At 41.0% G+C, this 23,550-nt stretch overlaps 1 protein-coding gene across 1 annotated transcript in view; it reads right to left on the bottom strand.

Annotated features, from left to right (window-relative positions):
* Positions 1 to 22,143, bottom strand: part of nrxn2a (neurexin 2a) — a 109,219-nt gene extending 87,076 nt beyond the window's left edge. The window contains exons 1-6 of the mRNA XM_085364483.1: positions 21,444 to 22,143; positions 20,434 to 20,454; positions 14,868 to 14,897; positions 14,617 to 14,628; positions 9,304 to 9,605; positions 3,700 to 3,861 (exon numbers count right to left, since the gene is read on the bottom strand). Of these exons, the coding sequence (XP_085220609.1) occupies positions 3,700 to 3,861; positions 9,304 to 9,605; positions 14,617 to 14,628; positions 14,868 to 14,897; positions 20,434 to 20,454; positions 21,444 to 22,143 (1,227 nt within the window). The remainder of the gene's footprint in view (positions 1 to 3,699; positions 3,862 to 9,303; positions 9,606 to 14,616; positions 14,629 to 14,867; positions 14,898 to 20,433; positions 20,455 to 21,443) is intronic.
* Positions 22,144 to 23,550: the final 1,407 nt, after the last annotated feature.

Raw genomic sequence — 23,550 nt, 5'->3', positions numbered from 1 at the left:
ACAGAAAAAAACGAGTATTTTCCTCACTGTTCACTTTTTTCCCCCCACGCGGACCAAGAGGAATACAATATGTGCCGGATGTATTTGTGAATACCTTCTAATCACCACAGAGCTTTGATTTTTTACTTCATCACCAAACTCAAGCGCTCGCTTATGGACTGACACATCTCAGATTTCTTGGCAGGCCGATCCAGTTATGACCAGCTCTGCCTGTGTCACCGCTCACACTCATTATCGGGGTTTGTCAACCCTTCTTCATGACTCTTTATCGCGTCACACTCTTCCCGCATGCCTACAGTGTGACTGTGTGACTACACACAGAAGTAGTAGGTCTAAACACCATCACCAGTCACACCGCCCACAGAGCGGAGGTTGCAGCATTGGCAGCGGTGCTGGGACAATAACCTGTCCATAAATAACATCTCCTTTTCGTTTTAGTAGATGCAAACTGCATAGTAATGATGTAGATGGTGCACTTAAAATCAGTCAGTGGAAATACTTTTAGTGGGTTTAAATATTTATGTTATGAGGTTTATTAAAAAATGATTATATGTTTGTTATTGTTTGCTTACAAATGGCTTTATTAATAAATCTGTCTGTTTTAGTGTTGAATTTATAGGGAAAAAAAAATAGATAGATAGATAGATAGATAGATAGATAGATAGATAGATAGATAGATATGCAAACTGTGTTGACGTTATGACTAAAAATGAATAACAGCCTTGATTTAAAAATAAAAACTGCTGGCAGCTCTCTGAGACTGTACTTAGGCAGTAATTGTGTTTAAATGTCGAGCTAGAATATTCAGAAAAATTTGTATGAATGCCCCTCGGAAAATTAAACCCAGCGCTGGTGCGGTGGAGGTGAGGGGGTCGGGCGGGGGCCAAGACAGGAGAGTGGAAGATGCTCAGATTTCCATTTCAAGTGACTGGGATGGACATTTATTGCTATTATTAAGAGCATTAGGAATGCATTAAGGAAATTTTAGTGGGATCTGTTGTTTCTTATTATTGTTCATTGTGAGAAGACAAAATAAACAATAATATATATAACTGACATACTATTCTAATTTGAATCTAGGGTGCCGTCTGTGTATATGAGAAACGTGACGCATTTAACCCAAATAGAGCACTAACATCGCATTCGCAGGAGGATTACTAAATGAACGTAATAACAGGAAAATCAAATGAATTGTGATTTAAAATACATTTTGTTCAAAAAACATTAGATGTTAATAATCTCTGTATGTGCGACCCACATGCGGCCCACCTGTCAAGGAGGAGATAGAGACAAGGAATGCATACATGCTACAAGGTCATTATAGTAAAATGAATAATTCTGGGAATAAAGTCCAAATTTTTGGAAAAACCTGAAGTACTATTTTGACTTTAATCTCAAAATTAAGAATAATTAAATCAAAATAGAGCCTTCTAGTGTGTTTATTTTTCTTAAAGTCTCTAATATTCCATTGGTATAATATGGCTTAGACTGAGCTCAGGTTTGGACATATGCAGAGGAGGGATGGTGGATATACTGGATGTGGAATACAAAGGATGTGGAATATGGAGCTGCCAAGCAGGAGGGAAAGAGGAAGACTCAGGGAATATTCCTGGATGTAGTGAAGGAGGTTGTTGTGACAGAGGAGGATGTTAGGGATAAGGTGAGATGGAGGCAGATGATCCGCAGTAGCGACCCTTAAAGGGAGACTTTGAACATTAAGGAATGTTTATGACCAAGTTACTGATGTCATACACAAAAACCTGGTGAAAGCAAAATATCTGGGCTAACAAACTTGCCCATTTATACACCGTATATTCATTTCGATATAAAATGTTTATTTATTTTTTGACCATGGTATTACATAGAATTACCTAAATTACTTAAAATGTATTGTTGCATGTTGTTTCAACAGGCAGTAGCACACATTGATTGTAACATCCATGTTGTTTCCACAAGACTTGAACGCACTGAGGTCAGAAGAACAAACACTGACTCAGGAAATAGGACTAATCCAGGGAACATGTAAATGCAAGGTTTAGCACAGGGTTGCCTTGATCATACATAAATACCTTAATAAATTAGTACTTCATACAAAAACCCAAAGCATACAGGAATTATTTTGCAGGTATTTGGTAAAAACAGACAAAGAAGTGGACAATTTAAATTCTGACCGGCAACGAAAAGTCCACAGATTACTAAAGTCATCTAAATTTATATTGTGAGTGGGTGGGCTCGATTAACTGTAGCTAAATTCACAACAATCCAGCTAGGCAGTCGATACTACTCGCTTAAAAACCACAAACCTCATAACGGCAACATCAGGATAAGAATGATCCTTTTTGGGGGAACCACAGATCACTGTCCAGTTCCTGTTGTGACATTTAAACTAGACCAGTGCACAGTAATCACAGCATATTACAACTGTAAAAATCACAGATATCGCTAACTTCTTTCTGTATGCAACATCTGATTGAACTTTAAAACTTGAACTCCCATATTTTGCCTCACAAAATCCAATTAATCAAAATATTATCTGAAGATTTCATTTCTCCACTACACCAGCTGGCTGCTTTGTCATTAGCAGTTGACAATTTAAGCAGTTTTTTCAACCGGATCCCAAAAAGAAAATGTGAAACCGAAGTACGAAGAAATCTTCGTGTTAGTTTAAGCAGGCCAGCACTGATGAACAAGAGCATACCCGACAATAATCAGTCCTTAATCTACTTGTACCAAGACAGTAAGACAGTCCTTCTGACTGCCAAGCACTCACACTTAATGAAGCCGCTGCTCGTTATGCTCCGACCTGGCGCTGCTGTTATTAGCTTAGTCACGTTATTTCCACTCTATTTGCCTTGTGCATTATGTGTAACCTATATCTAAGTGATGTGTCTGCTCTGTCCTTGGTGCATTGTTCTCCCTGCTGAATCCAGAGAAGCTGGATTTAATGGGGATCAGGACAGGCGGCTAGAAAGAGTTTATAAGCAATTACGGAATAAATGGTCTTATATTGTGTGACGTCAGTGTCTCTGACAGAAGTAAACTCAGCTGTATGAGCTGGGGTATTAACCCCGAAGAAAATCGGCCTCCCTGACGTCTGTGTGACTTTTAAATATCAGACTGCTGCCTGTTTAATCACGTCTCCTCCTAACTCTCTTTGTGTAAGGGGAAAGCATTTCTCTTATTTTAAGGCTCACAGCACATCAGTTGCTTTTTTTATGAGACGGCTCAGTTCATTAAAAATTTGTGAGACCTGGCTGAAATTGGGCATTAACCCATAATTTGCTGCTTTACCTAAACATCGAGTACCAAGTACATGATCTTTACTCGCTTGCTGAAGATAATCAATGTGACAGGTGCAGGTCAGACTTAAAGCACTTAAAAAAATGCAGAAGAGGGGATGAAAACCAGCTCCAAACTGTGTTTCAGGAATGAACATGAGATGCATCTGTTTCTTATGCATATCAGTGCTACATTCTCAAAGGGGTTCCCACAGGAATCTATAAATGCATATGCTCTGCACAGCACAACCTACCAGCTGAAAGTTTCTCCTTCAAACACCCTACAACAGGAGAATCAATATCAGTGCGAGGGGTAATTTTCTATACGCAGAACATGCTCTGCTTAAAGGGTTGCGCTACCTAAGGAGGGTCGGATAGTATTTCCAGTTTGCTGCTGAAGCTGAGGTCAAGCTGTACTCACATCTTTCAGACAGCCCATGAAGTTGTTGCTGACCGGGGAGCCTGGCAGGTCAGCTGTGTTTAGGCTGCCCCCTATGTAGAAGAGATCATCAGAGCCCAGCATGGTGTTGTCCTCCTGGGTGTAGCCAGTGGTGGTGAGAATCCCGTCCACCAAAATCGTCACCTACAGGGATAAAAATCCCAGCACGTTAGGAAAATAAAATCCAAGATTTTTAAACCAAGTGGAAAGAACCGGCCTAATTATTTCATGCTTCATTTCTTGATTTGAAATAAGCATGTCGTAATGTTGGCTCTTGAAGGCAATTACAAGAACAGCTTTGAAAGGTTCACTAATCTCAACTGATCCCCATTTCTGATAAACCAGCATGATCGTAGCGAAGTCAACGTATGATAAATGTGGGCTCCGCTGATATTTTGGCTCCAAAGCAATTTGCGATGCTACAGTTATTTTGAGATTAAAGGTAACAGGATGGCAAGCTACATTTACTCGAATATTGGCACCATCAAAGCAAGAGATTTCTCCTATCAATGTCATCAGTAAACAGGGAAGAAAACGAATGACTGAACAGGGATATAGAAGTAAAAATGATATGCTTGTTGCCATGACAATAAGCCTACAGTAACAAGTATTTCTGCACAAATGTAACAGCTCCCACTTAGGGGTAATAAGTGAAAACAATTACCATTTCTATTGTTGGGAGCATTATTCCATTTCATTTCAGGAAATTCTACAGTAGAAAGCAATTTCTTTGTATATTGCACTGCATATAATAAATATCACAAAATGCATAAACAAACAAAATAAAGTGTTGAGCATGCATGGTCACAGATTCAGTTAATTGTTCCGATGTCTCATGCTACACACAATATTCCTGAGTGGAAGGACACTGTGCATAAAATCCTTCAGTCAGATCATTAGCTTGGAAAATACCACAGATCATGCACTGTTTTCACATAGGGAGAGGATGCAAAGAGCAAAAGCCAGTACAAATCTCTATCCACTAGCTTCAGGTTATACTTGTAGGCGATCAGTCAGCAGGGCAAAATCAAAAAACAATACCCAAACAACCTAGGAAAACAGAATAAAAAATTAAGGATCAACAAGAGTAGAGTAAGGCAAAGGATTCACAACATGAATAAATGGCTATAATGCATTGCTACAAATGAGTTCAATGATGATCTGTAATGTACTACTAGAGGATGTAATTAGCTAACGGGGAACAGGTGGTGCAGAAAACTGGTGGGAAGGAAACAAAGTGTGGAAGGAAAACTAAGAACCAAGGATTACAAAAAGCTAAAAGGAAAAAAAAAAAAACAGGAAATGAGAGAGATGAGAGAGAGGGAACTATTTTCCAAATTCTCAAGTAAACACCCACAGGGGAAAATAAGCATTATAAAATGTGGAATCATTTCTAGCTTCGCTTAAAAAATCATTTAAAATGTTTGACTTGTGACCCTTGCATCTCGAGAATGAGTTAACTATGTAAAAAGAACCGTGTCTATTTTTATGAATATCATAAGAGGATGAGAGACAGCATGGTATGTTTAGGCGTCAGGTCAATAAAATGAGGTTCTGCCTTTCCATTTGCTGCTACTGGCAGGTATTGATTTCTATCTATCTGGTACTGAAGCCTTGAGTATCTTTGCCTCGGACCTTGGACAATGAGAAGGCTTGACTGAGGGTTGATGAAACTGCACATGAAGAAATTTCAGAAAAATGTGTTTCATGTCTGGGAAGTGATTGATCTTGCTTTCTTGTTCACTCCAAAATGTCTACAGAAGCATGGCCGATGTCTAAGATGGTGGTGACACCCACCTACTTTACTGGCATTTGAATATCTGAGGTGAGGGATCGGTGCGTTCAAAGGTAATTACTGATTTAGGTCATTATTAATTAGAAGAACACACTGGGAGAATATACAGGCTCCAGACCTGGATGGCACACTTTGAAGCTGACCTTTTATCATTAATTTTGCCAGCATTTCGACATCGCCGGTGTTATGTAGTGCTTATTAAATGGTAATATATATTTATGACTGTCAGTGTAGCTCAGGAGGTTTTCAAAAGAGTATTCATGCGGTACAACAGCAGATAATCAGCAAGCATGTTAGTGAGTTCTGTGTTCTGAGCATGCCAGTAAATAGGTGGATGCATCGATAACAAGGGTTGAAAGGCAGAGAAAATGAGCACCAACGAGTTTGCCCAAAACAGACTACACAAAAGGCAGATGGAGAGAGAGAGATAGTAATAGGAGGAATTCTAGAGTGAAAAGCACCACCGGATCTAATAAAATGTTTCCACCAGCACTCTCGTGGGAGTTACAGTTCCTCCTATCTACATGTCAGTGAGCTAACTTATCTGAGGGGAAAGCAATTTACACAGGAATCAAATGCATGCCTGAAAGCATAAGTGACGTTGTAAGCATTCGGCTTGCCGCTCTTCTGGAAGCCAGGCTAAGGAAATAGAAGTGGAGGAGGATGCACGCTTATATGCAGGTTAACGTGACAGGTTTAGAATATATTGGCGATGATGAGATGGTTAGATACAAAATGAGTTCTTCTTTAGAAAAGAAATCTAACATTTATATGCACTGCATGAGTCCCACTCATCTTGGGGAATATGTTTAGTCTGGTGATAGTTCAAGTAAATTTACAGAGCGATCGCTTTGTGGGGAACAGAAAAGCTAGCGCCGCCTTTCCCTTTAGAAGCTCAGCTTTCTTAGGGTTTCAGTATTGTACTGAACTCAGTTAGCTAAGATAATGGTAACAGCGACATTAATGCCATTGTCCAATGTATCTGACTAATACAGAGCATACTGGAGCATATTGGTCAGATATGTGAGAGCACAATTTAGGGTGGATGCACTCTTAGCTTACGCTTAGCTTAAAGTGAAGACATAACAGATTAGCTGGAGAAACATAACTGACAGCTAAATAACCATAAACACAGCTAGAAGAGAGTGAATGATCATTATATTATCTGTCACTGCTCTGTGTGTAAATACACTGAACTGCTACTTCATTAGGCGCAGCCATTCATCTGCTCGTCAATGAATGGCTACAGTAACAAGTGTTAATAAGTTGCAGCCAATCATATGGCAGCAACTCAGTGCATTCAGGCATGTAGACATGGTCAAGATGACCTGCTAAAGTTCAAACTGCGCACCAGAATGGGGAAGTAAAGGTGGTTTAAGTGACCGAATGTAGCATGCCTGTTGGTGCCAGATGGGCTGGTCAGGAAATGGACCTACTTTTGTGTCTTGGGTTTACCAAGAAGGATTAGAAAAAGAAAAAACAACTCTGAGTGCATGCCAAAGCTTGAAGCAGAGGGCTACAGCAGCAGAAGACGACCACACCTGTGCCTTAGCTTTCAGCTAAGAACAGGAAAACAAAGCTCAAGAAAAGTGGACAATAGAAGATTGGAAAAATCTTGCCCAGTCTGATGAGTCTGCTGTCTACTGCAACATTTAGATGGTAGGATCAGACAAACAACATGAAAACATAGATCCATCCTGCCATGTATCAATAGTTCAGGCTGCTGGTGGTATAATGATATGAGGAATGTTTTCTTGGCACATTGTTACCCCTTTAGTACTATCATTTAAACACCACAGCCTACCAGACCAGCGGTCCCCAACCTTTTTTGCGCCACGGACCGGTTTATGCCCGACATTATTTTCACGGACCGGCCTTTAAGGTGTCGCGGATAAATACAACAAAATAAAACTAGTACCGGTACCGAAAAAAAGAAGATTTATTCATAACACACGTGAAAAGACCCAGGAAAACCGAGTTAACGATAAAAACGATAACAAAATAACGCTGAAAACCGATAAAAACCCTGAAAACCATACATTTCAACTCTCGCGGCCCGGTACCAAACGACTCACGGACCGGTACCGCTCCGAGGCCCGGGGGTTGGGGACCGCTGTACCAGAGCATTGTTGCTGACCATGCCTACCCCATTATGACCACAATGTACCCATCTTCTGATTTGATGCCCAGCAGGAAAATACACCATGTCACAAAGCTCAAATCATCTCAAACTGTTTTTTTAAACATGTCAATGAGTTCACTGTACTCAAATGGCCTCGACGGCGGCAGATCTCAATCCAACGGAGCACCTTTGGGACGTGCTGGCACGCGAGATTCGCCTCATGGATGTGCAGCTGACAAAATGAGCTTGTTATCATGTCAATATGGAACAAAATCTCTGAGGAATGTCTCCAGCTGACAAGTTTACAACCACCAAATGAGCACTTTTGCAGTCATTATACTGTTTCTTTCTTCTTCTTTTTTTTTACAGGAATTGACGAGCGAGGAGTGGCTCTGACTGTGAAACCCTGTAAGGCCGCTTACTTGTCAATCAAAAGGTAATCAGACCAAAATCAAATCTTGCTTTATTTTCTGTCAGCACTTCAAGGGCATTTCCATTCGTCATTAGGACTCCTAAACACCTAATTATACTCATCTTATGAATCTTTTTTCTTCTTCACTAGTTTGTCTCTCTGCAGTTTGTTGCTGCAGTTATGAGCAACAAGGTTGTTGCAGTGGTGACAATGCAAAAAAAAAGAAAAGAAAAAGGTAAATTTGTGAGACCTAAAGAAATGAGTAATTATGTGTGGGCTTGTTCCTGCAAGCAACCACTTTACATTACACTCACTCCCACTTATTCAGTGTCCATACAAAAAAAAGTGCAGCTGTAAGGTATTATATGAGGAGACTAACAGAATAGCAGAATGATGCAGTCAAAGAAGAATGCCAGTGGGGTAACATTTAATGTAACAGACACATCCTTGCAGTAAATTAGACTGGGAATTCAGTCCCTTGTCCTGACTGCTAATGATATGAAACCTTAAGGCCGAGTTGTACTTGGCTGGAGTACAATAGGTACAGCAGTACATGGTTGGACACGTGCACTGGCTGTATTCATTATTTAAGCACTGCTTTCTCTCGCAAGTCCCCATATACTGCTGCAATGTTACATCAGTGGCTAAAGCTGCAAAAAATATATTTTTGCACTCTCCGTTCAAGAGTTGGTAATGAACAGGCTCCTGATATCATCACTACTGTGGGACGAATGAATAGGATGAATAATGAGTTAAGTTTTTATTACAAAAAAGGTATTAAAAGTATATATATGACAATCTTGTGGGTGCAAGAAGGAATCAATTCTCTGAATTAAGAAAAAGAGTGATTTCTAGAAATGCAATCTAGGGGCAATGACCTAATAGACGCTTGCAATATCAGGATAGGGAATGTGGCAGCAGAAGCATTCAACAGAATCCAACACAGTATTTGTTTACTGGCAGTTCACACTGCCGGAGGTTAATAGCAGCCTATCTAAACTCTATTTGCAAAGGACTGCCATTTCCTGCAGCTCATAAGAATCAGATCCAAATCTTTTTTATATTAATAAGCTGAAAGATACACTTTAAATACTGTTACAATACTGTGTACAGTGACTGATTTCTCATTATCTCACACAGATCGCTTGCAGACTGCAATTATATTGACTTCTGCGTAAATACAATCTACACATTTTACAAAAAACTGCAACTTTCTTAAGCAGAATACAAAATCATAAGTAATGGATGTATACACACCTGACGGAGGTTGCGCGTCACACGAACATCATGCCATATATTGTCATTAAACCTCCCACTGGTTGGTTCCACCAGGGCTTCAAAAGCGCCAGAGCCCAGGTTGATGACCAGCCACAGAGCGCCATTCCTCAGAGACAGGTTGACATAGTCAGCTGATTTCCCCGTGTGAAGCAGCAAGGCGTTCCTCTGCAGCGTCCGGAAGGACAGCGTGATCTCGTCCAGGTTACTCTGAATGGGAGTCTGGGATAGGTTGTAGCTGAAGAACTCATTGCCTTTAAAGGTGGCCACTGACTCCTCCTGCCCTGAGAGTCAAAGAGAAACAGCTTAGATAATTGTTCCTCTCATCCAGCTTAACCTTTACTTATCTACTGGGTGCATTCACTACTTTAGTTTGCTAAAATAGAGGAGGCTTGGTGGGTGATATTAGAGGCTAAAATGAGCGGAAAATGCATCGTGCCGTATTGCTTCGGAAACATTTCACTAAGACCCACTTGAACAGACCATGTGTGTATTTTGTAAAGCTATTGAAACGTTACAAAGTCACTGTACAGTCAGATGAACAAGTGTACATTTTCAGCGTGCTGTTTCCATAGTAAAGTATAAGTCTTTATGTCTTTTTCTTTTTATTAACATATGTAGGGAAAAAAAGGCAGCTATGAAGTGATCCTTACTGACAAGTACTTTCATTGTAGTCAAAGCCTAATGAATTGTATTCATCTTTCATAAGACCGACATAAAAACACACTAGAGCTACAGCATTACACCACATCCTCAGCTGAGAAAGGTCCTGATCAAGACGTGTGCACTTTTTACCATCATTTGAGAAGAATTTGCTAAAAAAAATTATTATACAACGACAGCCGCTTTATCCTTTATTCAGCAGGGGTTTTTTTTAAATGCCAATATCAACGTGTAAGGCTTGGCTAAACATTTAATTCACACTCACATTCCAGGGAATGTCCGCTAGGTAATGCACACAGTGAAATATACAGAAGGGAACTTCACCAACTGTTCAGAGGGAAGCAGATGGAGCTTGATTAAAGATGTTGTTTTTGTATTTGTCAATGTTTCTTAGAATTCCACATGACTGAAGAGACTGAACAGGGTGATCCGAAGGGCCAGCTCTGTTCTAGGATGCCCTCTGGACCCAGTGGAGGTGGTGAGTGACAGGAGAACGGTGGCTAAGCTGTCATCCCTGATGGACAACATCTCCCACCCCATGCAGCAGACTGTGACAGCACTGAGCAGCTCCTTCAGTGGGAGACTGCGGCACCCACGGTGTGGGACGGAGAGATTTCGCAGGTCTTTCCTCCCCACTGCTGTCAGACTCCATAATAAAGACTTTAACTGATCAAGCACACACATCCATACATATGCAATAATACTAAGTGCAATAATCCTTTCTGTCATCGTTGTATTTTTACTCAGTTGTATATAGTATTTGTATTTGTATTCTATTTTTATCTTATTGTATATTTATTTTATTTTATTCTACTGTATATAGTATTTTATTTTATTCTATTCTGTACAGTTGTGTACTGTATTTATTCTTATTGTATTCAAATTTTTGCCTCATAACTTTTGCACTGTCCACTTCCTGCTGTGACAAAACAAATTTCCCACGTGTGGGACTAATAAAGGTTATCTTATCTTATCTTATCTTATTTTAGCAATTTTTCTCAAGCAACCCCATCAATGTATCCTTGATGGCAAACATCACACGGCACGTCAATAATAAATCATTCTTGACAGCTTACAGCTCATTCAACAGTTATGCTGCTAATACACCTTCCACAAGGTGACAGTTTTGAGTTTGTTTTTTTATTTTTTTTATTTTTTTCTCAATTCACGACCTCACAGGCAGCCCTACTGCACACGAAATTAGAAAGAATCACTGAATTTTGTTTCGCTTCATAATTCACGAAGGCCTTCCGTGCACGCACAACCTTTAACCATCAAATTTTAAGTTTAGTTTTTCTGATATTGAACCAAAGTTTTGCTTTGACACAGGGAGTAACACTAACAACTTTACAACACATAGTACTGCTGCTGTCCTTTGCTCTTTATGAGCTACTAAGCAAGCTGTTTCAAGCTAGAAGGATAAGCTGACCCTTTAGTTGATGCTTGTTTGTTTGCACAGCAAATGTCAGCTTTGGTACTCAGGGGCCAATTTAAGGCTGCAGGATGAGCAGTCCTGTTAGTCTGTATTGTTTGTGCAGTGTAGTCGCTCAACTCTTGAGCACACAGCTACTCGTTGAGCTACTGGCGCGGAGCATGAATGCAAACTTCCTCATTTGGCTGACGTTTAAGGTGTAAAGTAGAACCAAGTGGAGCCAATAGTGACAGTTACAACTACAGGGAAATTATAGCACTTGAACTAAAAGTGCCTTTGTGTCATTTTTCATTCTAAATACAGAAGGATTTATCATAAGAGATAAACCTTAATGACAAGAAGATTTGCATCTAAGCTGTGCACATTCTACAGAACGCAATCTGCCTAATAGGCTTCCTGTCATTCTGTGATGAAGATGTCCCCAGCATGACCCTGAATCTGTCTTGAAGGTCTTTCTTGAAATGGGAGGGGTAGACGGCCTATAGCTCTGCTTTTCAGCTCTCCTAGAAGGTGTCCTACTGTCTGCAGCAATAATGTTTACCACTCTGTAAAAAAAGAAAAGAAAAAAGGAACAAGAAAAAAAGAAATAGTAGCTTTGTTTTGTCTGACACCAGACAGACTTTGGCACTAACTCCGAAGAAAAATCTTCAAAGACCCTAGCTGCAGTCAGTACGCCAGCTAAAAGATGCTGCTGGAGCAGTTTAGCACTTTATGCATGTTATAGCTATACGAGGGTGGGGCGTCGGAGAGTGAGGGGGTGGATGGGCCGTCCACCCTCTTGGATTCAGCTATAAGACCATTGTGCTGAACCACGTCTCGATGTAAATGGAAACACATCAATGAAAAAAGGAGGCTCAGCAGAAAATAACAGCAGCACCGACAATCTCTACATGCCTCTCCTGCTTCTCATCTCATTGTGGCACGCGCCACCTTGCCCCCACTCCCGTCTTACTATACACCATTCAATCTACTTGCAGCCCAAGGTTTTGAAATAAATTCCCTCTAAATTCAGGATACAAATACAAGCGAGTCCTTCTAGAAGGACACTGCTCATGGCCAATCCAATGAAGCGTGCAGCTACAAAATATGGAGAGCGAAAGCATCCTGGATGTTACTATAACACCGGATAACTCTAAGACAGTCAGTGTAAGATTTATTTATAATTCTGCTGCTGGGAGCTATACGTAAGCTCCTGATGGCCATACCATGAGGTGAGAAAAAGGGTTCAGCCACCAGGTGAGAAGACTGTTACTATTAGACAAATTCCACCACTCACGCTGCTCATTAATATTAAGGTTTACAGCAGATTAATTTCAAAATGATGTAAAAGCAGGGGGCACAGATGCAGCTGGTAACGTTTGTCTGTGGCTCAGAGGCGGGGACTGGGTTATCAGGCAGAGTGCGAGCAGGCTGTGGGGCAGCAGCTGACCACTGGTGTGTAGCTCTGTAGGTGGTCATCAAGCTACACCTGTGCCTGAATAATCTCATCTGGGTGCACACGCTGGCGAAGGAGTGTGGGAGTGAAATATTCACAAGCTGCCGCTTCTCAATTTCCAGAAGTCTGCATATTTGTGGCAAAACAAATAGAGACTAAGTCTGAGAGCGCTCGCTCAAGTATGCGCCCCGGGGCTGAAGGTGGAACACAGTTAATAACAAATGTTTGTTATAACATGAGATGGTTGAATAAAGCGCTGATGTCTCATGTATATCCCATGAGGTCAGACGTGCAGCGCTCTGTGTTGCAGCTGTAACTGTGCTTTGCTTGAGCATTGAGGGTTATTTCTGCAAATCTCGATTCCACAATCAATTACCAACTCCTTCTTCATTTAAATGCGTGAAATTGAACAATTACGTTTAGGCTTCATTTCATGACAAATCGCACTGTGGTTGGCTTCAGGACACACTTACTGTATGATGTACTATATGCTTTATATAACAGCATTTTTCTAATACAGCAGAGATGATTAATCTTTGTACGATTGAGGACGTAGTGGCGTACAGTATATTCACCCACACTGTTCTGTCAGAATATCCATTGATTACAGCACAAGCTTAAACTGAACATTATGTTTTTGGTCTTATAAAGACTAATTGCTACTAGTGGCTACCAAAAAGATTTAGACCCTAATCTGTAATGTCACAGTCATGCTCGGCTTCAATCTGCATCATTTATATATGGTGAAAAACCTCATTCTGTGAAGCATTCTCATCTCCTGTAAATGATCTTGGTATAATTGTTATTTGTTCACATATGCGTGACAAAATGCGGATGCTGCCACACCCTCTTTTATTCCATCTTCACCGAGCGGGAGAGTGAAAGATGACATACGCAGCTATTTCAGTTCACGGCTGCACATTATTCATAATCAAGGATAATTGGGTTGAAAATAAAAAATCATTAGTACAGAAGCTGCGATGATAACCCGACACCACTGTTCTTTCTGGTCAGATGAGCAATTTTTCCCGAGGAACTGGGACAGTGGAAAATACTGTGTGGTCAACATGAGGGGGTCAGAAAAGCCAAGTACGTTATAGACAACACTGATCTCCATGGAGACAGGATGATGAAGTTTATCTAAATCTCACAGCGTGTGGAGGAAATGCAAAAGCCTCACCACAGCAGAGTACATCCACCCTTTTTCAAAGTGCCTATATTCCAAGTATGCCTTGCAGAAAATGTTTTACGCTTTATTTTAATTCCGTTTTAAAATCATACAATTATATTCAGTATTTTCATCACCTGTAAATGAGCTGGTATAATTGTTATTTGTTCACATAGGCATGACACAATGTTACTGCTTTTTTTATTTTCCAACCAGAGGACCACAGTGGTACCTCTCCCTGAAAAAATATCCTCCATTAGGAAAAAAAAATCCCACAACCTTCCAACAATGTTTTGTTTTGTTTTAAAATCTCCCACTAATCTACAACCCAGTGATAACACGTCTGAGACATCAGTGCAACAGAAAGAAAATTCAATTATGCACACAACAACCTTAAGAATGAAAATAAAGGCAAACTAAGTCCTCACATAATATGTCTGTCTAAACACCTACATAAATAAACTCCCTTCTCTGCAGACCTTCACATTTGTAAGATGAGATACCTTTATATATATATATATAAATGTATTTTTTGTTATTACTGACACCTGTTTCCTTTGAAAACACCATGAAACCAAATGAGCATAAATGCATTACCTTGGCGAATAACTGCAGAGGTCAAAGGTGATGTTCCAGTAGCTCAGTCAGTGGTCAGGACAAGGGTTTGACGGACAAAAATTGTTATGAATAGTGAGCATAACATGAGAGGAAGCAAAAAACGAATAGGCAAGTATATGACAAAAGAGGAGAGGAAATATTAGTGCAGCACAGTTAACTAAAATGATTTCAGGGGAAGGGAAATGTGATCAGGTGGTTGGGAAGGAAAAGCAAACCAATAGACCCCATACCTTGGCGGTTTAACATCAGGTGCGCCAGACCTTGAGGGAAAGAACAGAAAAAAGGATACGAAAACAGGAAGTTCATAAAGAGGTTCGGGAGAACAAAAGCATTGTCACAATGTTGGACTGCAGTTTGTGACAGACATCCTGGGGAAGGTACGGATGTCAAAGTTCAAATTAAAATATAAAGGGGAAATCAAACTAAAAACAGACAAACATCTCAAGGGAGGAAAGGGAAGGCAAGGAGAGAAAAAAACATCTTGACAGGTGCAACCCTCGCAGGTAGTTGCTCTCATAGATGCTTTTTTCTAATGGAACACATATTGTATGTTTATTTGATGCAGACAGCGTTTGAGATGTACCAGCTATACATAAAACTGCTTCGACTGTAAAGACTAAATGTTTAAAAAAAAAAGAAGAAGAAAGAAATCACCCGCGGTAATGCTAGTTCATGGATTTCTGTGATCTTTCTATCTCCTGATCTCCACTTCTCCACACGAGTATTTGGCATGTAAGTGCTCAGCCAACCCAGATGAGCCTATTTAACCTTTCAGATGGCACCATTTCATAAAAGGACAGACGAAGCACCATTCCCTATCCTTTAAATCTTTAGCGACTCTCATTCATATTTTTATTCTCACGATTTACCATCTAATGCAGCGGGGTTTGACAGTGGAGCCTGAAGTCTGTGCCCTAATGTAATAATATAAACACCAATACATCTAAGGCTGTCACACGTAACCTTTTAATTCCAAAGAAAAAAGCAATGCTGCACTCCGGTAAAGCCTCACTAAATATTAACCATCTTCTAATTTGTCAGCCAAAGACAAAAATGCCACATCACGCCTCCATATTATGGCATATGGCAGGGCAAAGGGGTTAGCCTGAATGCACTGGCTACTGTGCTGAACATATGAGCTAATTGCACTGATTAACAGTTAGTTTACTTCATGAGATCATATTATAGTACTCATAAATACTGCATGGAAATGCCTTCTAAAAGCAAATATTGAGAACAAACATTGTTTTCGTGTCACGTGCTTGTTGTGAGTGACACTGCAGTCAAAACCCTGCAGGCTAGCCTGCGTGCACTGCTCATCAAAGGTTGATCCAGTTTCAACCAGCTTAAATCTCTCAATGCATCGTGTGCTATATACTGACAGCGAAACACAGACAAACATCTCAGTAGGTCAGGCAGAAATTGCATGGCGTAGCCTAGCTCTCCTGCTTTTCCCGATATCAAAGAGTTGGGGCTGACACAATGCAACACTTCTGCTGAGCACATGAGCCCCACTGTGTGAGCCGACACAAACACCTCTCATCAGTGCATCAGCACTCTAAGACCCTTGTACAGCAAGTCTTACTCACTATTCCAGCCCCATTTCAGTCATTAGGTAAAACCTTATGAAGAGGGCAGGTTGCTCTTGCACAAATCTCGTCGCATGTCCCACTCAACAATCTTGTTAATGCTGCAACTCATGGTGTGGAATGGACATGATTACCCCTGGGAAGGTCCTTGCCTGCCAACACGTAGGCTTTTGATACAGTGTGCCACTGCAAAGCCAGTGACTGAGCCTCTGCTTAGACAGGATTCACCAGCAGCCCTGTCTGCAGAGCAGACAAAGCACTGCTGTGTGCACCCCCACTGCGGCTGTGCACTGCACATGACAGGCCAACGTACATATACATAAATGATGTCACCTCTTCTTACCCTCATCACCCCTAAGGTGATCTCATACTCAAAAGCAGTACTAAGATGTGACTAGATTAAGATCCCGTCGGCCTCTATCCTCTGCCTATCATTCTGCTATGAGCGTCACACAGCATAGATGAGCCACGGCATCAGCTTCAAGGGGCTACAAAGGAGGCTTGCATACAGTGCCATTAACTGTAACAAAGACACTGTTGTTGTAAGCCACCACTGGCTCACATAGCGGGAAGAATAAAAATCCTCTTTCCATGCTTTTGCCTTTGGTCCTCACGGACAGGAATAAGGTTCCCTTCATCCAAATAATAAGCAAATGCAGTAGAAAAGCCAAAGCTGGCAAATATCTGTCTTTCACTTATATGAAGATGAGGAAAAAGGCTTTGACGGAAGCAAATTTTGACTCACTTACTTGTTGTTGAGCTCTGGGTCAAGCAAAACTGACTCGCACCCGTGAGTAAGATGAATGAATGTTGTTGACCAGAACAGAAATACCCAAGTCAACATCATAATCTTTGAGAATATATGCATTTCCTAGGAGTTGAGTTATAAGGGGATTAGGAGTGGTGCCATTGCTTCCCTTGTACAAAGGCAGCTACCCATCGAATACGTGCATCCTGCTTGGCTGTGCCTTACATCCAAATCTCAGTGTGTGAAAATGCAGAGATAACTGGCTAATACCCTTTAGAAGGGAAAGCCTGTATGGATATAAACTATCCTTCCTACCAGTAAGCTATACACTGGAAAGTAGGCTATAAAATAAGAAACCAAGCGACTGAATATCACTTTATTAAAATGCTACTATTAGGATACTTTTAACTTGGCCTCATTATACAAAAAAGGTGGAGTTTTTTGTTATTGCTGTTGTAAAAAGTACTCTGAAATCAACTCATTTACCTTGTGATGTGATGGTATTGGTCACAATACTCTACAATAGCGTGCGATTTTCTACGTCAATAGTTTACTAGTCACGTTTTTTTTTTGTTGTTTTTTTTTTATGTGCTTACACACACCTTAACATCTGCACCTCCTGACCTCGAGTAAATCTATGATACTGAAAACATACAACCAGGAAAGCTGCTGCAGAACAACTCTTTGTGTTTTCAAGCACTCAAGAATAATGCACCTCTGGCAACATCCCAGTTAGAGCTGGCTGAAAATAAGTAATTCAGTCGGTGAATGACGAGGGTTTTTGAATCCACAGATTCCTGGAGCAGGTGAAGTTTTTTGACCTGTGCGATTTCATGTGCAAATATACCCAGCAAAAGTTTAAAGAGCGCACCTAAAAACATGCGAACAAACACTGCTACAGAAGGAAGGCCTGGTGCTTCCGAAAACGTTGTATTAACAGGCTATTCCGTGTGCACTGCTGCTGACCTTTAGACCGCTAACTCCCCTCACTCCCCTCCTCCAACACTTCAGCTCTGGATTCTTTTCATTGATTTTTTTTTTCCCACTTGTAAAAGCACATTATTATTTAAATATGTACATATATATGTTTTATATTAAATATATAAGGCTGAGAGAAACTAGCATGATTTTGAAACATTTTAGCATATGAAAAGAGCTGAATTTATGTTAGTGGGACTGCCAAAAAAAACACAAAACAAAAAACATAATAGTTTTATTTCTCTGAATCATTTATAACGCGATTAACTCTGGAAATGATTCTAACAAGGTAAGCAAGGCTACCTTTGTAAGTTTAATTAAAGAAGTATAATGAAAAAACAAATGCAGATGTTGAAGGACCTCTCTGTGACATTAATTAGCAAGCAACTACGAAGAAAGAACCATTTCACGAGGATTAGCATTTGCTAAATTTGTTTTTGCATGAAAAGTACAGCATTATGAAGCCTGTTGTAATGAGGGATTAGACCAAGGTCAGTGCTGCTGAAGAGATGCAAAACCCACCAGGACCGCTCGTGTCCTTTCTTTCGAAGATTTTGACGCTTGCCTTATCATCCCAGAAGCTCTCAGTGCGTCATTACTCTGTGCTTACAACTGAAAATCTGAAGAGGAAATAACACAATGATAGTGTGTTTGCACATGGCAGTGCGTGTTGCGTAAGGTTCCCCTATATGTTTGACTGATTTCGCTGCACCTTGTGAGGTGGCTATTCTTATCTCTTGTTCACAGACCTGATTTTTTTTTTGGGATGCTGCACTCTCTTGGCATCTAAGCATGCCCCACTATGGCCTTTGTCCCCACGGATCGATGGGAGGCCCACGTGCAGCATACTGTAGATGAACAACTCGGACGACTCACCTGCTGTGCCAAAAGATTTTTGCTGGCTTAAAGCATTCCTCACACAAATAAGGCTAATTCCTGCACCAGTTAAAACACAGCCAAGACCAAATATAGCATGTAGCGTACCATTTTTGTCATCTCTGGGGTAGGGGGAAGGCAATTTAGATAATGCATAGATTAGTCTATTTCTGTTGATGCAAGGCCAGCAGGGTAGAGATTTGCTGCAGAATAGTGTATGAGTGATATGAAGGAAATTTTTAAAAAAGCATCTGGTCAGTATTTCTTTTCTTCCCCCCGTCATTCTTGTTTTCATGCATTCTGCATTTGGGGATTGTCTCCATGTCAAGCTTTAATCCAATAAACACTCTGATGTGCTCTCTTTGCAGCATGTCATTTAATAATGCGTGCCTGCTTGCTGTGAGCAGAGCCATGCCATCTTTGCTAATATTAACAATGATTAATGCTCGCTTCTGCAAATTGTGCAGCGATGAATCCTGTTTTAACTGTTGGTGAAAAGTACAAACCAAGAGCCGCATAAGTTTGAAATCCTGCACTGAGAGAATCAGTAACAAATCATGTATCATATAAATACTGCATCTAATAATATACCCAGATACACCATGTATATTTAATCAACACAGGCGTATGAGAAGACTGCAGATGAAGAAAATGTCATTTTTATCTTTGCTGTCATACTCCGAATGTAAGCGCCGCAAGCAGGACTTGAGAGAGTAGGTGTGTACAGGTGCACATCTCGAGTCGGTAACACTGATTTATCATGTGCAACAGTCCGGCACACCTTGTGCTGGTGTCCTGAGTCTGTTGGACTGTCCTTTCACCAGAACCAGCAGTTCCTACCGGGGAGATGGATGTCTCACTCGGATGCCAACTAAACAAATCTTCCTAGCGGCTCTCAATCCTCATTTCCGTTCAGCATGTGCACCTCATTAGAAATCAGTCCTGTTTGATTACGGTGACTGAAAATGCTGGCAATTCAGAGACAAGTGTCTCTTCTAAGAAAAAAAGGCACCTATGCAAAAAATACATTTCAAGCATTATCAAAATGTATTAACGTTAAGGGCGTGGCGATCAGCGCCAGAGTACATTCAACTCTAAAATGGCATCATTTTAGAGATAAACACACTTATTTACCTTAGAGATATATGGCATATAAGACTTAATAAACCTCAGAGCAGCTTTCTTGAGATATATATGCACTGCCAGGAGAGGAAAACATAGAATGTATAAATATTAAAGCAAAGCATTTCTGTACAGTTGCTTTCTCTGTGATGCAGTATATAAATGCAACCCCTATTGTGTGACACCCACGTACTCGGCGGACCTTTCTAGTCACCTTGAGCACAGTGATTATATATACAATGAGCATTCCGCACATTAGGCCCTTTTTCATCAGTGACCTTGTGACCAGTGATAGTATATCTCCGTTCAGCTTAATTTGTAGGATGTCAGAACTGCAGTCCAAACTGACAATAACAACCTGATAATAACCGAAACACACTCTCACCCACTGATGCTGCGGTAATAGCCTCTGCATATAAGAGCATCACAGCAAACAAATTATGCTCATCATTATGCTCATTATATAACAATGCATTTTCTTACCTTCTACTTCTCTCTGGACAGCTGCAGGAGTGAATGAAAGACAGACATGTTTAATCTCGATATGAAGAATTAATCCACAGCCAGATTACTATCTGCATCTCATCAAACATTGATGGGTATGCCATGCCTTCCTCGAGCTTCTTCTTTATGTCACAGCATGCATGCTGGTGACACATGATTTACCCAGAGCCTTGAAAGTCGGTAATTTGTTCGCTCGGTATAATGATAGTATTGTATCACATCTGTGATGGATAATGTCCCATATGCGTGATCTCAGATATAGATGCCAGGATTCGTTTTAGCCACTAAGGACATCGCATGGACTCTTGGAAGAAGGCTGCGAAGCTTCTGAGCTAAGCAAACAGTCACGAGTAGCATTTATAAGAGGGACCCTAATGTGTTTTTGCAAAGTGGAAAAGATTTTAATCACTACCATTTTCTGATCTTTATACCTTAGGTAACGAGAAGTGTCTAAGCTCCTTTAAAACACTTCTTTTCTCCTTTTATTTTAAGCAGATTTTCCAAAATAAGAAAAGGGGCTCCATTTGGTGGCCCATTCAACGTGCCAGTGTTGAAAACATGCAAACAGCTATCACATTAGAAAGCTGTTATCCTTTGACTTGTGAAGATAACTGCTGAGAGAGCTGAGGTCACGCAGGCGAGCGGCTTCTAAGCGGTGCTGTAGTGTACTCTGGCCTGGATTGCGGTTAAGTGGGCTTTATTGATTATCCTCAGGAGCTCAGTGAAGGTATGCACTGTATATCTGGAAGGTATGTGAAAATATGTGAACTATTTATACTTTAGACATCGCTGAACAGCTCATAGTTCTAATTGCTGACTTTGTAACTTTCATGCTTGTGGTGTTGTCACACTGTATTTTGACTTTTATCATTTACCCTTATAACTGTGTCTGCCTTAGTCAGACAATCCCTTTTTTAATCCAAAAGAAGCACAATTTAAATAAAATCTTACTGCCTTTAAGTCATGGAAACACATGGTATTTTTCTCACCTTCTTGGCAGTACCTTCCCCTGTAGCCAGTACTGATACAGTCGCAGAAAACCTCTCCCTGGTCGATGGAGCACAGGCCTTTGTTGCTGCATGGAGAATGTGTGTCACATATATACTCCAGATCATTATGGACAGCTTGACCATCCATCAGTATTGGTAGCGCTTCTCCTAGTTTCAAATTGGCAATAAAGCCCTGGAAGGGTGCCTCATATTTGACAGTGCTGGAAGTCAGGGCTGAGAGGCGCACGTCAGGTGAGATTCCCCCTACGTAGAGGTCGCTATCCACTGCCATCTCTTTTCTCTTGGACTTCACCTCAGTCGCTTTCTCCTCGTTGTCCACCACCAGCTTGGTCTCTCTGTAATTACGAGTGAGAAGGACTCTGTGCCAGCGCTGGTCGTTGATGTGGGTCTCCGTGTGCAGGGAGGCGGGTTCTGCGCAATGAATGGTAAACCGCAACTGAAGCCTCCCGTCCGCAATGAGAAGCTCCAGGAAGTCACAGTTTCCCCCGTCATCGAGATAGAGCACCAGGGCTTTGCTGATGTTGGTTTTGAGAATAAAGCTCAGCTCACCTGTTGTCTTAGCATCCCACTGGCCATAACGTGTCCACTGACCAGGAACCCCCTCATATTCCAAAGCTATTCCTGTTAGCACCAATCCAGCTAACAACAACCAGGAAGCTGCTCCTTTACTGCTGCACATGATGCTGACTATCTATTATCTAGTGTAGGCCTCTAGTTCCAATGAATCCAACAGACAGCTGTGAGGAAAAGCTATCTATATATCTAGAATTGTTTTATAACCCTACAGTTTGCAGAAATAAGAGTTTCTTTAGCCTTGACTGTCTATCCTGATTCTTTTTGCCATCTCTCCTTGGGTGACTCGTGACAGAGTGAACAGCCGAGGCACATTACAGAACACTTTGCATCTACTTTGGATTGGCTGAGAAAGAGAACAAACAGCACTGCGTGATTCCTCGTCTTCGCCATCCAGTGTCTTGGCCTCCATCCAGCACTGTTCCTGTCAGTTCTTCATGGGTTAGCTAGGCACGCGGCCTAGGTACAGCCTCCATTCTCCTCAGCATCCCAACATCCTAAGACATGAAAGAAGAGCGTGCAATGAATAATTGGAAATACTGCACAGCACAGTCATTATGAATCACGTGGCAAATCAATTACCAAAGATAATGAAGCATCAAGAAGGGGAACATGGAGATGAAAGCAAGAGAGAATTGTCAGTGTTACGAAGAACTGAAATGCCTGCCTTTAGCTCTGGTTCACATGATCACAGGTCACTTTCACCATCTACAGCCTAGAGATTCCAGCAAAAGGCCCTCAACACATGGCTTTAGCATATAGCCCTAATCCTGGCACCCCACCTTATTCCTTAGCTTTTGGGCAGAAAGGGAAACTGAGGGTCTCACTAGTTTTCTGAGACCTGTGTTGATTTCCAATAAGCTGGTGGGAAAAAAACAACTTATAAGCCCCCCCCCCCCCCGCACAGATGTTCCAGCACAATCCATGGCCTCGGTAACTTCAGTGATGTTGAGCCCCTAAAGCCTTCTGCAGTCCCTAGACTCAAGCTAAGACGTTACAGCTAAAAAATACATGCAGGCTAGAGGCTGGAGAGTGCTGAAAAGGACAGGGTCTATGTTCGAAACAAACAAGCAAACAGCAAAATTCAATACTTTGTGATAACAAAAGAGGGTGTGCCTCTCAGGGCTAGGGACACAAACAAAGTTATGTACCAGTCGTCAGCTGTACTCGGAGCCTGCAATGACTCACTAAGACCGTTCAGTTTGGTGTCAAGCAGGATAAAATTATTTCTTAGGAAATTAGACATATTCCAAGTGGCAAAAAATTTATTTAAACAACGAGGGTAGTGTTTATTTATATTTTCATTACCCTGCAGAGAACAAAGCCAATAATAATGAATACAGACAAGTACAGCTTCAGCCTGTTGCAGCTTGTTTCTTTGTGCCAAAGAACTCCACGGCTACACAAAATCTATTAAAAACACATAAAAGCGCAATAGCACTATGTGATTCAATTAAGTGATCAAAACCACAATCAGCAGCTACAATCAATTACAACCAGTTTGAGTAAAAGC

Source organism: Diplotaxodon limnothrissa, linkage group LG10, assembly GCF_057381915.1.
Source record: "Diplotaxodon limnothrissa isolate DT_005_m linkage group LG10, D_limnothrissa_male_GT1.1, whole genome shotgun sequence".
NCBI classification, from domain to species: Eukaryota; Metazoa; Chordata; class Actinopteri; order Cichliformes; family Cichlidae; genus Diplotaxodon; species Diplotaxodon limnothrissa.
The sequence above is the reverse complement of the archived record's forward strand: the minus strand, read 5'-3'. Positions and strand labels throughout refer to the sequence as shown.